The 14,909-nt window shown below is 35.3% G+C and overlaps 1 protein-coding gene across 1 annotated transcript in view; it reads left to right on the top strand.

Moving 5' to 3' along the window:
* The window catches only part of LOC127443057 (receptor-type tyrosine-protein phosphatase S-like), a 201,302-nt gene that overhangs the window by 183,795 nt on the left and 2,598 nt on the right, over positions 1 to 14,909 (top strand). Inside the window, exons 29-35 of the mRNA XM_051701542.1 lie at positions 2,184 to 2,469; positions 2,559 to 2,737; positions 2,909 to 3,035; positions 6,819 to 6,944; positions 7,280 to 7,434; positions 7,840 to 7,975; positions 13,010 to 14,909. The exon at positions 13,010 to 14,909 is cut by the window's right edge and continues 2,598 nt beyond it. Coding sequence (XP_051557502.1) covers positions 2,184 to 2,469; positions 2,559 to 2,737; positions 2,909 to 3,035; positions 6,819 to 6,944; positions 7,280 to 7,434; positions 7,840 to 7,975; positions 13,010 to 13,078 — 1,078 coding nt within the window. The 3' untranslated portion in view covers positions 13,079 to 14,909. The remainder of the gene's footprint in view (positions 1 to 2,183; positions 2,470 to 2,558; positions 2,738 to 2,908; positions 3,036 to 6,818; positions 6,945 to 7,279; positions 7,435 to 7,839; positions 7,976 to 13,009) is intronic.

The raw sequence follows: 14,909 nt of genomic DNA, 5'->3' as shown, positions 1-14,909 counted from the left end.
GTAGTAGATTGGATTAGAAAAAAATGTGTGTCTGCAGTGGGTGAGCGATCTAGAAAAAAACACTTTTCATGATCATAATGTGGATTCTTTTCACAAAATTAATCAGAAAATACAATTATAGAGGGTAACAAGTGAATGTTATGGCCATGTGTCCTAAGGGTCAATGAAAAAAAAAATATATATATATATATATATATATATATATAGACACAGCACTGGAAAAAAATTAAGAGACCACAACAATTTTTTCTTAAATCAGCATCTCTAAATGTACGGCAGCCATTCCATTCCAGTGTCTGTTGAATTCTAACACAAGCACACCTCATTCTACTTTATGAGGTACTGATTAGGTGATCACCTGAACCAAATCTTATTTAATGAGGAAACATATAAAAACCACTGCTGTGGTCATCACTATCCTCTTGCAATAGGACCAGCTGGATCTTAAAATTTTCAAAGACGGCGGTTCATAAGAACAAGGTCAAGCAGCAGACATTAGGGACAACAAAGCTACAGACCGGCAATGGGCGAAAAGGACTCTCCACTGACCAGGATGACCGCCAACTCGAATGTCACTCAACAACCGTAGGATGACATCAAGTGACCTACAAAAAGAATGGCAAACGGCAGCTGGGGTGAAGTGCATGGCAAGGACAGTTCGAAACAGGCTCTTAGGGGCAGGGCTAAAGTCGTTCAAAGCTAGAAAAAAGCCCTTCATCAATGAGAAGCACAGAAGAGCCAGGCTGAGGTTTGCAAAAGACCATAAGGATTGAACCGAAGAGGACTGGAGTAAGGTCATCTTCTCTGATGAGTCCAATTGTCAGCTTTGCCCAACACCTGGTTGTCTAATGTTTAGATGGAGACCTGGAGAGGCCTTCAAGCCACAGTGTCTCACACCCACTGTGAAATTTGGTGGAGGATCTGTGATGATCTGGGGGTGAATCAACCCATGTACAAGGTTATCCTGGAAGAAAACTTGCTTCCTTCTGCTCTGATAATGTTCCCCAACTCTGAGGATTGGTTTTTCCAGCAGGACAATGCTCCATGCCACACAGCCAGCTCAATCAAGGTGTGGATGGAGGAGAACCGGATCAAGACCCTGTCATGACCAGCCCAATCTCCAGACCTGAACCCCATTGAAAACCTCTGGAATGTGATCAAGAGGAAGATGGATGAACACAAGCATCAAACAAAGCCGAGCTGCTTGAATTTTTGTGCCAGGAGTGGCATAAAGTCACCCAACAGCAATGTGAAAGACTGGTAGAGGGCATGCCAAGACACATGAAAGCTGTGATTGAAAATCAGGATTATTCCTCCAATATTGATTTCTGAACTCTATAAAACATTAGTATTGTGTTGTTTAAAAATGAATATGAACTTGTTTTCTTTGCATTATTCGAGGTCTGAAAACACTGCATCTTTTGTTATTTTGACCAGTTGTCATTTTCTGCAAATAAATGCTCCAAATGACAATATTTTTATTTGGAAATTGGGAGAAATGTTGTCAGTACTTTATAGAATAAAACAAACATGTTCATTTTACTCAAACACAAACCTATAAATAGTAAATCCAGAGAAACTGATCATTTTGTAGTGGTCTCTTCATTTTTTCCAGATCTGTGAGTATATATATATATATATATATATACACCGATCAGCCACAACATTAAAATCAACATTAAAAATACATTATAATCTTTTGGGCAGCACGAGGGGACCTACACAATATTAGGCAGGTGGTTTTAATGTTGTGGCTAATCGATGTGTATATATATATATATATATATGTATGTACAGGCCCTAACTAATTAACATGACATACACTTTGCTATATAGTTAATCATTTTGTTTCTGAACGTCTCTTGAATTTCAATGGGTTCTTTGACCTTGTGTTGTTTTATTGATGTTATTTGAGGATGAGTTCATGTCACACAACCCATCCATGTTGACATCTGTCTAATTTAATGAGTGACAGATGAATTTAGTAAAGTTTGATTGGACGCACAACCTTTGACATTAACAGCAAAATATATAGGAAGCATTTTCTAATCTATATTTATTTTGCTATCATAACTATTCATGATTATATGGTTAGTTGCATTTTATTATCTGCATCAAAACAGACCTGAGACACATCAGTTTGATTTAAAATCCTTTTGCCTCTCTGTCTGTCTGTCTTTCAGTGCGGGTGTGGGTCGCACCGGCTGCTTTATCGTTATCGACGCCATGCTGGAGCGCATCCGTCACGAGCACACAGTGGATGTGTACGGTCACGTGACTCTGATGCGTTCTCAGAGGAACTATATGGTCCAGACAGAAGATCAGTACAGCTTCATTCATGAGGCGCTGCTGGAGGCCGTGGCGTGCGGGAACACTGAGGTAGCGGCTCGCAGTCTCTATTCGTACATCCAGAAACTCTCACAGGTGGAGGCGGAAGAACATGTTACCGGAATGGAGCTGGAGTTCAAGGTATGAATTCATCACGCTTTTCAATTCAACTCCATTCAGTTCTGACATGATGAACATCTGCTCTAAACATAAAACTGATTCTCTCTCAGCGTCTGGCCAACACTAAAGCGCACACTTCGCGGTTTGTGAGCGCTAATCTGCCCTGCAACAAGTTCAAGAACCGTCTGGTGAACATCATGCCATATGAGACAACCCGCGTGTGTCTGCAGCCAATCAGAGGCCTCGAGGGCTCGGACTACATAAACGCCAGCTTCATAGATGGATACAGGTGTGATACTGTGCTCAAATATGCTAATTGTACTTATACGTACAATACTAGTCAAAAGTTTTAATGAAAAGGCATAATAAAGATTGACTCTTGATGAGTAGTGTAAATGTTTTGACTGATCTTGATACACTTGTATGTCACATTTTGTTGTGTCGATGTGTTTGTGTTCAGGCAGCAGAGGGCATATATAGCGACACAAGGGCCGTTAGCTGAGACCACTGAAGACTTTTGGCGGATGCTTTGGGAACACAACTCCACCATCGTCGTCATGTTGACCAAGCTGCGTGAAATGGGGCGGGTGAGTGTCAGGTGGTGTCACAGTGGGAGATAATTAGAGGAAATAGAGCAGCGCTTGAAAAATAATACATGACATGTTTCTCGCCTTGAGGAAAGATTCATTACACTGTTAGTGGCACATTAAATGACATCAGCCTGTGTAACAGTTTTCATCATATACTAAAACTAGGACAAAAACCATTGGAAATATAAAGGGTGTTATTTTTTGGGATGTTAAAAATCTTTCTGGATCACTGTGTCCCAGTTTAATGTTCAGAGTCAACTTTAAATATTGGTAGTTTGATTTCCTGAAGCGTGTAAACACTGTGACTCTGTGGTTTTTTTAAATCAGTGGCTCAACCAATAGCATGAGTTGGGGGCGGGACTATTTGTTTGTTTGACCAATGGCAGATGAGGGCAAAATGCGAACGTTTGAACCATAATCCAGTGCTTTAACCAGTGGGCCACTCCGCTGACACATCTCAACACTGCCAAAGAGACATGACAAGCACACAAAAGCGTTGGAAAGCATGCTTACCGATAAGCATGCTAAACTAATGTTTCATATGGATAGCACTGTGATCAAATATCCTTAAAAGAAAAGATACCCTACAGTTAGCATGCTAACCGGTTAGCATGCTAAGCTATCATAGCATGTAGTATGATAACCATGCAAAACATATGATTTTCTATTGAACTTCAGGTGAAGCTGTCTCCCAGCTTCTCAGGAAAAGATGTGGATGGACCATACAAATTTTTATTTGAATTCAACAAAGGGTTCAAAAGACATATGACTGTATATGATTTCAAAATAGCTCATAATTTTAGGACATACGGTTCAAAAGTTGCTGGCAAAAAAAGCTATTTTTCACAATTCTTGACCCATAGGTGGCGCTGTTGCGAAACTCTGCATGTGCCCTCAGACAATGGTCCTTATGAAGCATACCAAGTTTCGTTTCGATAGGACAAAGTGTTGCCAAGATACAGCCACAAATCTTTGCAATGCCGTAACTTTTAAACAAAAGTGAAAATCTAAATTCTGTATTATCATTTCTGTGTGGCTTGGTCTGGAGAATATTGCAAGACATTGTTTGGACAAATCGGACAAAGTCTGAAGGACATGAAACTTTTAAACTGGAAACATCATAATGCAAGATATATGGGGAAACATCAGGACAAAAATAGAAAGGTGTCTTTAGGAATAATGGTTCAAAAGATATGCACAAAAGAAAAGTGAATTTTTGACATGGTGGTGGTGCTATCGAGTTTGTCCTAGAGGTCCCAAATTTGCTATGGAGACTATTCAAGATCACGACTATCAGTGTGCCAATGAACGGTTCATAGGGCTGCCATAGACTCCCATTGGGGAAGAATAATAATAATACTAACGGATACAATAGGTGCCACAAAACCTTCAGTGCTTGGCCCCTAAAAAATAACCAACCAACATATAACCCCAAATAAATCAAACGAAAATGAAACACACTTTAAGCTTTCGAGTAAAGGCTCAACAGTTACATGTATAATTTGGCTTAAGGGGCATTCACACTAGTCTTTGAGCATGTAAATTTTTTTCATACAATGCAACGGACCAGGATATGATGTCATGTGGGAGGACTTCTGGTGTAAGTAAATAATACATCACAAATAACAAATAATATTATATTAAAAGTGTTAAAATATATTGTCTACACACTTTCCTGCAACAATAAAACACTTAGCTTTAAAATATGTATTCTTTGTATTGAACCAAGAGGTCAGCATGTGACGTTTCGATCTTCTGTTGGTCACGCAGTGGCGGATTTATGCATGGGCGACGTGGGCAGTTGCCCAGGGTGGCATCTTGCGGGGGGGCGGCACGAGGCACCCACACAGACCCCCACCCCCTTGTGAACAACTTTTGGGGCGTGTTGAAGCGGGTTTCGCCCAGGGCGCCATACAAGTTAGAACCGCTATTGTGGTCACGCGTACTCTCGTCATACGAATTCACGGTTCAGAGTTCACCAAGCTTGAACTTTGGTTTGCAGTGTCGTACGAAATTCCTTCTCATGAGCTTGCGCTTCCGGTCTGCTGCATTCGGATGCATTTGAATGGGACTGAATGGAGCCCCAAGTGTAGTGTGACCGCCCCTTTACAAATAAACAATATTATTTATAAAAGTCTTTAAATGTTTATACAGTTGTGCTCAAAAGTTTGCACACCCTGGCAGAAATTGTGAAATTCTGGCATTGATTTTGAAAATATGACTGATCATGCAAAACAACTGTCTTTTATTTAAGGATAGTGATCATATGAAGCCATTTATTATCACATAGTTGTTTGGCTCCTTTTTAAATCATAATGATAACAGAAATCACCCAAATGGCCCTGATCAAAAGTTTACACACCCTTGAATGTTTGGCCTTGTTATAGACACACAAGGTGACACACACAGGTTTAAATGGCAATTAAAGGTTAATTTCCCACACCTGTGGCTTTTTAAATTGCAATTAGTGTCTGTGTATAAATAGTCAATGAGTTTGTTAGCTCTCACGTGGATGCACTGAGCAGGCTAGATACTGAGCCATGGGGAGCAGAAAAGAACTGTCAAAAGACCTGCGTAACAAGATAATGGAACTTTATAAAGATGGAAAAGGATATAAAAAGATATCCAAAGCCTTGAAAATGCCAGTCAGTACTGTTCAATCACTTATTAAGAAGTGGAAAATTTGGGGATCTCTTGATACCAAGCCAAGGTCAGGTAGACCAAGAAAGATTTCAGCCACAACTGCCAGAAGAATTGTTCAGGATACAAAGAAAAACCCACAGGTAACCTCAGGAGAAATACAGGCTGCTCTGGAAAAAGACGGTGTGGTTGTTTCAAGGAGCACAATACTTGTTGACCCCTCTCCAAACATAGCACTTACAGTTGTGACCATAAAGCTCTATTTTGGTCTCGTCACTCCAAATTACAGTGTGCCAGAAGCTGTGAGGCGTGTCAAGGTGTTGTCGGGCATATTGTAACTGGGCTTTTTTGTGGCATTGGCGCAGTAAAGACTTCTTTCTGGCAACTCGACCATGCAGCTCATTTTTGTTCAAGTATCGTCGTATTGTGCTCCTTGAAACAACCACACCGTCTTTTTCCAGAGCAGCCTGTATTTCTCCTGAGGTTACCTGTGGGTTTTTCTTTGTATCCCGTACAATTCTTCTGGCAGTTGTCAAAATTTCGATATTTCTGCCAGCGTATGCAAACTTTTGAGCACAATTGTATATTGCAGTAGAAAAAAAAACCTTAATCAGTCTCAATTCATCTTCAAAAAGCTCACTAATTTTGCCCATTTTCTCATAAACATGTCTTTTCTACCTGTTTGAACTCTTTGAACATGTATGTAACATGTATGTAATAGTACTTAAGATACACTTTAAATGCAGGTAGACTTTAACCCTCACAATTATATGTATACTTTCCCAACCAAAATAATGCTTCAATTCAATCAAGGTTTTGGAGTATGATCACCCCATACATTACACACTTTAAAACATTTTTGAAACTGAAATGGTATAAAGTATATGGCAGATTTTGCTTCTGTCACCATTGCAGTTTAATGAAGGTTTGAAATGCAAAAGGTTTAGTTCATTTTAGATGTTCATAACTGTCAATGTTGTCCTTTTTATTTTAAATAGTATTAAAATGAAAACTTAAGTGAAAATGCAAAATGATAGTAACTTTGCAGTGTAAGACACACAGTTCAATTTTATTCAGACAAAATGGCAAAGCAAAATGTAAAGAAATGTTCCAATTTTCTGTGCATGTGTGTGTATTTAGGAGAAGTGTCATCAGTACTGGCCCGCAGAACGCTCGGCGAGATATCAGTACTTTGTGGTCGATCCGATGGCAGAATACAACATGCCGCAGTACATACTGAGAGAGTTTAAAGTCACTGATGCCAGGGTGAGTATATGGCCTCATTTAATGTTGATAGTTTTACAGCTTCATTTGTCATTGCAAACAGATGCTCCAGGTGCTTCTTAGAAAGAGAATCTAATGCTCATATTTCTATACGTTCAGTTGTTTACTGTACAAACTCATAGATATTTCAAGATTGTGCCCTTTTGCAAAACATAAAGATGTTACAACAGAGGAGATTTCCACTCATTGAAGGATGATGTCACTGTCACAGAATATTATAATACATTTATAGTGAGACAATATGATGGTAAGAGGGTTGATGCACAATTTGAGGACACAACAGTCACGAGCATGTGTCTTCTCTCTTCTCTTCTCAGGACGGACAGTCGAGAACCGTCAGACAGTTCCAGTTTACTGACTGGCCAGAACAAGGAGTTCCAAAGTCTGGAGAAGGATTTATTGATTTCATTGGTCAGGTGCACAAAACCAAGGAGCAGTTCGGTCAGGATGGACCAATCACAGTCCACTGCAGGTGTGTTACTACTATAAACACTTCACAGACACCAGAGCTGGATTTCAGACTGCACTGAGTTGAATTTAAACATGGTAAAATGTGTTAAACGGAGCTGAGAGTACTGAACTCTGATTGACCAACCCTGTACACACACACACACACACACAGTGTTTACAATTGGAACATGAGTAGAATGCAAATGTTTGATGGCAGAAATAACTGAAAGGTCAAACTCAGATCTCAGCATGAGAAGAGCCACATCACACCAGAGACACACTGATCCAACATATGACTCACTCTCATTAAACATGTGTGTGTGTGTGTGTCTGTGTGTGTGTGTCTGTGTGTGTGTGTCTGTGTGTGTGTGTGTGTGTGTGTGTGTGTGTGTGTGTGTGTGTGTGTGTGTGTGTGTGTGTGTGTGAGTGCGGGTGTGGGCAGGACGGGTGTGTTCATCACTCTCAGTATAGTTCTGGAGCGGATGCGTTATGAGGGTGCAGTCGACATCTTCCAGACAGTGAAAATGCTGCGCACACAGCGACCGGCGATGGTTCAGACTGAGGTACCGTAACACAAACACACACAGAATCATTCTGTCCACATTTAACATCCTGATTGGGTCAGTTAGTTTTGAACAGGTTAAAAATGTTTGTCATATATCACACTGATTTCACTCAGTATGTGCTGCATTATTTTAACCCCATCACAGTATGTTTGGAGTTCATATACTTTTAATTTGAATAGTTTTGGTATCACACATTATAATTGAAAATAAAATAATAATAATACATTAGATTTTTCTTTCAAAACATGTTTAGTTTCTTTTGGAAAGGACACAAATGTAATAATCATTCCTAAATGTAATAAAGGCGCTTAATGTAAACATTTTTGGTCCTTAATATATACAAAGGATTTAGGAGGGTGTTTGGTATATTTTAGACAAGGTAGTTTATGTTTGTGTTTGCAATTATTAGTATGCCCTGTGCATCGATATAATGTTTATGCATTTGTGTTTTTGATAGCTAATTACATTTAGGGCCAAATATATATTACATTTAGGCCCTTTATTACATTTAGAGCCAACAATTTATTACATTCAGGGCCTTTATTACATTTAAGGCCAAATATTTATTACATTTAGGGACTTTATTACATTTAAAGCCAATGTTTTATTACATTTAGGGACTTTATTACATTTAGAGCCAATGTTTTATTACATATAGGGACTTTATTATATTTAGAGCCAATGTTTTATTACATTTAGAGCCAAATATTTATTACATTTAGGGACTTTATTATATTTAGAGCCAATGTTTTATTAAATCTAGGGACTTTACATTTAGAGCCAATGTTTTATTACATTTAGGCCCTTTATTACATTTAGAGCCAAATATTTATTACATTTAGGGACTTTATTACATTTAGAGCCAATGTTTTATTACATTTAGGGACTTTATTACATTTAGAGCCAATGTTTTATTACATTTAGGCCCTTTATTACATTTAGAGCCAAATATTTATTACATTTAGGGACTTTATTACATTTAGAGCCAATGTTTTATTACATTTAGGGACTTTATTACATTTAGAGCCAATGTTTTATTACATTTAGGGACTTTATTACATTTAGAGCCAATGTTTTATTACATTTAGGGACTTTATTACATTTAGAGCCAATGTTTTATTACATTTAGGGACTTTATTACATTTAGAGCCAAATATTTATTACATTTAGGGACTTTATTACATTTAGAGCCAATGTTTTATTACATTTAGGGACTTTATTACATTTAGAGCCAAATATTTATTACATTTAGGGACTTTATTACATTTAAAGCCAATGTTATATTACATTTAGGGACTTTATTACATTTAGCACCAAATATTTATTACATTTAGGGACTTTATTACATTTAGAGCCAAATATTTATTACATTTAGGGACTTTATTACATTTAAAGCCAATGTTATATTACATTTAGGGACTTTATTACATTTAGCACCAAATATTTATTACATTTAGGGACTTTATTACATTTAGTACCAAATATATATTACATTTAGGGACTTTATTATATTTAGAGCCAAATATTTATTACATTTAGGGCCTTTATTACATTTAAAGCCAATGTTATATTACATTTAGGGACTTTATTACATTTAGAGCCAAATATTTATTACATTTAGGGACTTTATTACATTTAAAGCCAATGTTATATTACATTTAGGGACTTTATTACATTTAGCACCAAATATTTATTACATTTAGGGACTTTATTACATTTAGTACCAAATATATATTACATTTAGGGACTTTATTATATTTAGAGCCAAATATTTATTACATTTAGGGCCTTTATTACATTTAAGGCCAAATATTTATTACATTTAGGGACTTTATTACATTTAGGACCAAATATTTATTACATTTAGGCCCTTTATTACATTTAGAGCCAACAATTTATTACATTCAGGGCCTTTATTACATTTAAGGCCAAATATTTATTACATTTAGGGACTTTATTACATTTAAAGCCAATGTTTTATTACATTTAGAGACTTTATTACATTTAGCACCAACTATTTATTACATTTAGGGACTTTATTACATTTAGAGCCAAATATTTATTACATTTAGGGACTTTATTACATTTAGTACCAAATATATATTACATTTAGGGACTTTATTATATTTAGAGCCAATGTTTTATTAAATTTAGGGACTTTACATTTAGAGCCAATGTTTTATTACATTTAGGCCCTTTATTACATTTAGAGCCAAATATTTATTACATTTAGGGACTTTATTACATTCAAAGCCAATGTTTTATTACATTTAGGCCCTTTATTACATTTAGAGCCAAATATTTATTACATTTAGGGACTTTATTACATTTAGAGCCAATGTTTTATTACATTTAGGGACTTTATTACATTTAGAGCCAAATATTTATTACATTTAGGGACTTTATTACATTTAGAGCCAAATATTTATTACATTTAAGGACTTTATTATATTTAGAGCCAAATATTTATTACATTTAGGGACTTTATTACATTTAGCACCAAATATTTATTACATTTAGGGACTTTATTACATTTAGCACTAAATATTTATTACATTCAGGGACTTTATTACATTTAGTACCAAATATATATTACATTTAGGGACTTTATTATATTTAGAGCCAATGTTTTATTAAATTTAGGGACTTTACATTTAGAGCCAATGTTTTATTACATTTAGGCCCTTTATTACATTTAGAGCCAAATATTTATTACATTTAGGGACTTTATTACATTTAGCACTAAATATTTATTACATTCAGGGACTTTATTACATTTAGTACCAAATATATATTACATTTAGGGACTTTATTATATTTAGAGCCAATGTTTTATTAAATTTAGGGACTTTACATTTAGAGCCAATGTTTTATTACATTTAGGCCCTTTATTACATTTAGAGCCAAATATTTATTACATTTAGGGACTTTATTACATTTAGAGCCAATGTTATATTACATTTAGGGACTTTATTACATTTAGTACCAAATATATATTACATTTAGGGACTTTATTATATTTAGAGCCAATGTTTTATTAAATTTAGGGACTTTACATTTAGAGCCAATGTTTTATTACATTTAGGCCCTTTATTACATTTAGAGCCAAATATTTATTACATTTAGGGACTTTATTACATTTAGCACCAAATATTTATTACATTTAGGGACTTTATTACATTTAGTACCAAATATATATTACATTTAGGGACTTTATTATATTTAGAGCCAATGTTTTATTAAATTTAGGGACTTTACATTTAGAGCCAATGTTTTATTACATTTAGGCCCTTTATTACATTTAGGGCCAAATATTTATTACATTTAGGCCCTTTATTACATTTAGGGCCAAATATTTATTACATTTAGGCCCTTTATTACATTTAGAGCCAACAATTTATTACATTCAGGACCTTTATTACATTTAAGGCCAAATATTTATTACATTTAGGGACTTTATTACATTTAAAGCCAATGTTTTATTACATTTAGAGACTTTATTACATTTAAGGCCAAATATTTATTACATTTAGGGACTTTATTACATTTAGGACCAAATATTTATTACATTTAGGCCCTTTATTACATTTAGAGCCAACAATTTATTACATTCAGGGCCTTTATTACATTTAAGGCCAAATATTTATTACATTTAGGGACTTTATTACATTTAAAGCCAATGTTTTATTACATTTAGAGACTTTATTACATTTAGCACCAAATATTTATTACATTTAGGGACTTTATTACATTTAGAGCCAAATATTTATTACATTTAGGGACTTTATTACATTTAAAGCCAATGTTATATTACATTTAGGGACTTTATTACATTTAGCACCTAATATTTATTACATTTAGGGACTTTATTACATTTAGTACCAAATATATATTACATTTAGGGACTTTATTATATTTAGAGCCAATATTTTATTAAATTTAGGGACTTTACATTTAGAGCCAATGTTTTAGTACATTTAGGCCCTTTATTACATTTAGAGCCAAATATTTATTACATTTAGGGACTTTATTACATTTAGGACCAAATATTTATTACATTTAGGGACTTTATTACATTTAGAGCCAAATATTTATTACATTTAGGGGCTTTATTACATTTAGAGCCAAATATTTATTACATTTAGGGACTTTATTACATTTAAAGCCAATGTTTTATTACATTTAGGGACTTTATTACATTTAGCACCAAATATTTATTACATTTAGGGACTTTATTATATTTAGCACTAAATATTTATTACATTCAGGGACTTTATTACATTTAGTACCAAATATATATTACATTTAGGGACTTTATTATATTTAGAGCCAATGTTTTATTAAATTTAGGGACTTTACATTTAGAGCCAATGTTTTATTACATTTAGGCCCTTTATTACATTTAGAGCCAAATATTTATTACATTTAGGGACTTTATTACATTCAAAGCCAATGTTTTATTACATTTAGGGACTTTATTACATTTAGGGACTTTATTACATTTAGAGCCAAATATTTATTACATTTAGGGACTTTATTACATTTAAAGCCAATGTTTTATTACATTTAGGGACTTTATTACATTTAGCACCAAATATTTATTACATTTAGGGACTTTATTACATTTAGAGCCAATGTTTTATTAAATTTAGGCCCTTTATTACATTTAGAGCCAAATATTTATTACATTTAGGGACTTTATTATATTTAGAGCCAATGTTTTATTAAATTTAGGGACTTTCAATTTAGAGCCAATGTTTTATTACATTTAGGCCCTTTATTACATTTAGAGCCAAATATTTATTACATTTAGGGACTTTATTACATTTACGCCCACAACAAACCCTGTTACATTCAAAATGTTCTGGTGTTGAATGTTATGTAAAAATTAGCGGTCAACTGAACAGTTTCCTGAATGACCCGTTTCCTCTCTGTCCTCTTAAATACAGACGACACAACTGAATTACTTTTAAAAGATGAGATTTTTGATCAGCACAGCAATGGTCATGTGGTGTTTGTGTGTGTTCTCAGGATGAGTATCAGTTCTGTTATCAGGCCGGTTTGGAGTATCTGGGAAGTTTTGATCACTATGCAACATAAGAAGAAGACGACAAACATTTGGACACCTCGATCCCCCTCAACTGTCTGCAAGCACACTACAAACACTCACTGGAGACCCAAACAAGCAACAAAACACATTATACTACAGGAAATACAATGACATCAAGAAATTAAATACGACAGCGACACAGAATGAACGTTCTCTCGGGACGTGTGAGGGGGGAGTTCTGTGTCAAACTACTGCAAACTATTACCTCAGTGTTCAAATATTGATTTTAATGTCGTGGTCGGCTTTTTAGAGATATTAAACTGTGAATGAAGCTCTTCTTCATAACAAGAGGATAAAATATTACATGTACAAAATCTATTTAAAACAAAATGACAACAAAAAAATAAACTATGAAATCAAAAGCCTGGAAAATTGCTGCACCCTAAACGGGAGTTTTTTCTTCAAACTTTATTTGCCAACGTCGTCTGTGCCCTGCCTGAAGTCTCGTTGCCATCTGAATGCGGAACAGATCTTTACCTTCTGTGCCTAACGGAGCGACCGCAGAACCGCCTTTGCTTCAGAGGAAACATCGTGGCGTCATGGACTGATCATACGATACTGTTAGCACATGTGATATAATGTATTCCCTGAAGAGCCGGCAGAACTCGTGTGAATACTGTATTTTCATGGTGTGTCTCTACATGAATATATGCTGCTTATACCGTGTTTTGAAAGTGAAGGAAGTTTCGAACAGCTTGAATCTGTATCATATTCTTTTGCTCTGTGGCATCATGTACGCTTCTGGTGAGAGGAACGTGAAATATTATTCAACCAAACGTTGGCAGAAGGCTTGTCAGTTAAATAGCCCACTAAAATATCAACGATTCGGCTCATCAACAGATTAAAGAATCTATTCAGAAACACTGTGAAGTGGAATATTTCTAGTCAGAGATTGTCAAGCATCTAAATCATCTTCTACAAAGCTCCAAAAGATCATTTCTGCTCATCTGTTTCTCTCTCAGTTGAAACAAATGAAGTAAACTCTCTTCCCGTCCGTCATGTTTCGTTTAGTGAAGGCATGATGTTTACGAGTAGCACAGCTTTTAGATTCAGATCTCCATCAGAGACTTCAAGTGAGCCTTACTGTTGTTGTCAAATATTTAATCCAGCTGATTTTTTAAATTCATTTTGTTAATATTATGCTTGAATTTTTGAGATCTCCTTATTTCTATGATTTTTATTGCGATATAATTGGTGAGCTGTGGTGTAGTTGACTGTACATGCGTGAGATGTACAGTGTTGTGTTTGTATCCCTCTCAGATATTTTCATATTTCATGTGTGCTGATGATAGTTCTAGAGGAAACACACGGCACGCGGCCCTCCAGTTCTCTGCAGAATCTGAAACATGTTTCTCATGAACATTAATGATCATTATTGGTCAAATGAAGGAGAATTCAGTCTGTTTAGATCAGCACAAGTTCAAAAGAGCTTTCTTTTAGACAGATAATACCATTTTATTTACTGTGGAGCACCATTTAAATACTGTGGGACAGTTAGTTAGTATTCTGATAATTCAGTGCCATGGTATATTTTAGTGATTGACTTAGACACTGATTTCTAGAGAGCAGAGTGTGAATATTATGCAAAGATTACAAGAAATGAGACAAAAATGAACAATGCACATTAAAGGGATATTCCGGGTTCAATCGACAGCATTGGTGTCTGTAAAAGACCTCTGTTCGGTCGGAAAGGAGGAAGCTGCGACCCAGCTGAGCAGTCAACATAAAGTTTTAATGATACAAATGAACTTCAACATAACATAAAAGACACACAAACATAACTCTGTGTGTCTCTCTCTCACTAGTGTCTCCAGCTCCCCT

This window comes from Myxocyprinus asiaticus, chromosome 6, assembly GCF_019703515.2.
Source record: "Myxocyprinus asiaticus isolate MX2 ecotype Aquarium Trade chromosome 6, UBuf_Myxa_2, whole genome shotgun sequence".
Classification (NCBI taxonomy): Eukaryota; Metazoa; Chordata; class Actinopteri; order Cypriniformes; family Catostomidae; genus Myxocyprinus; species Myxocyprinus asiaticus.
The sequence above is the reverse complement of the archived record's forward strand: the minus strand, read 5'-3'. Positions and strand labels throughout refer to the sequence as shown.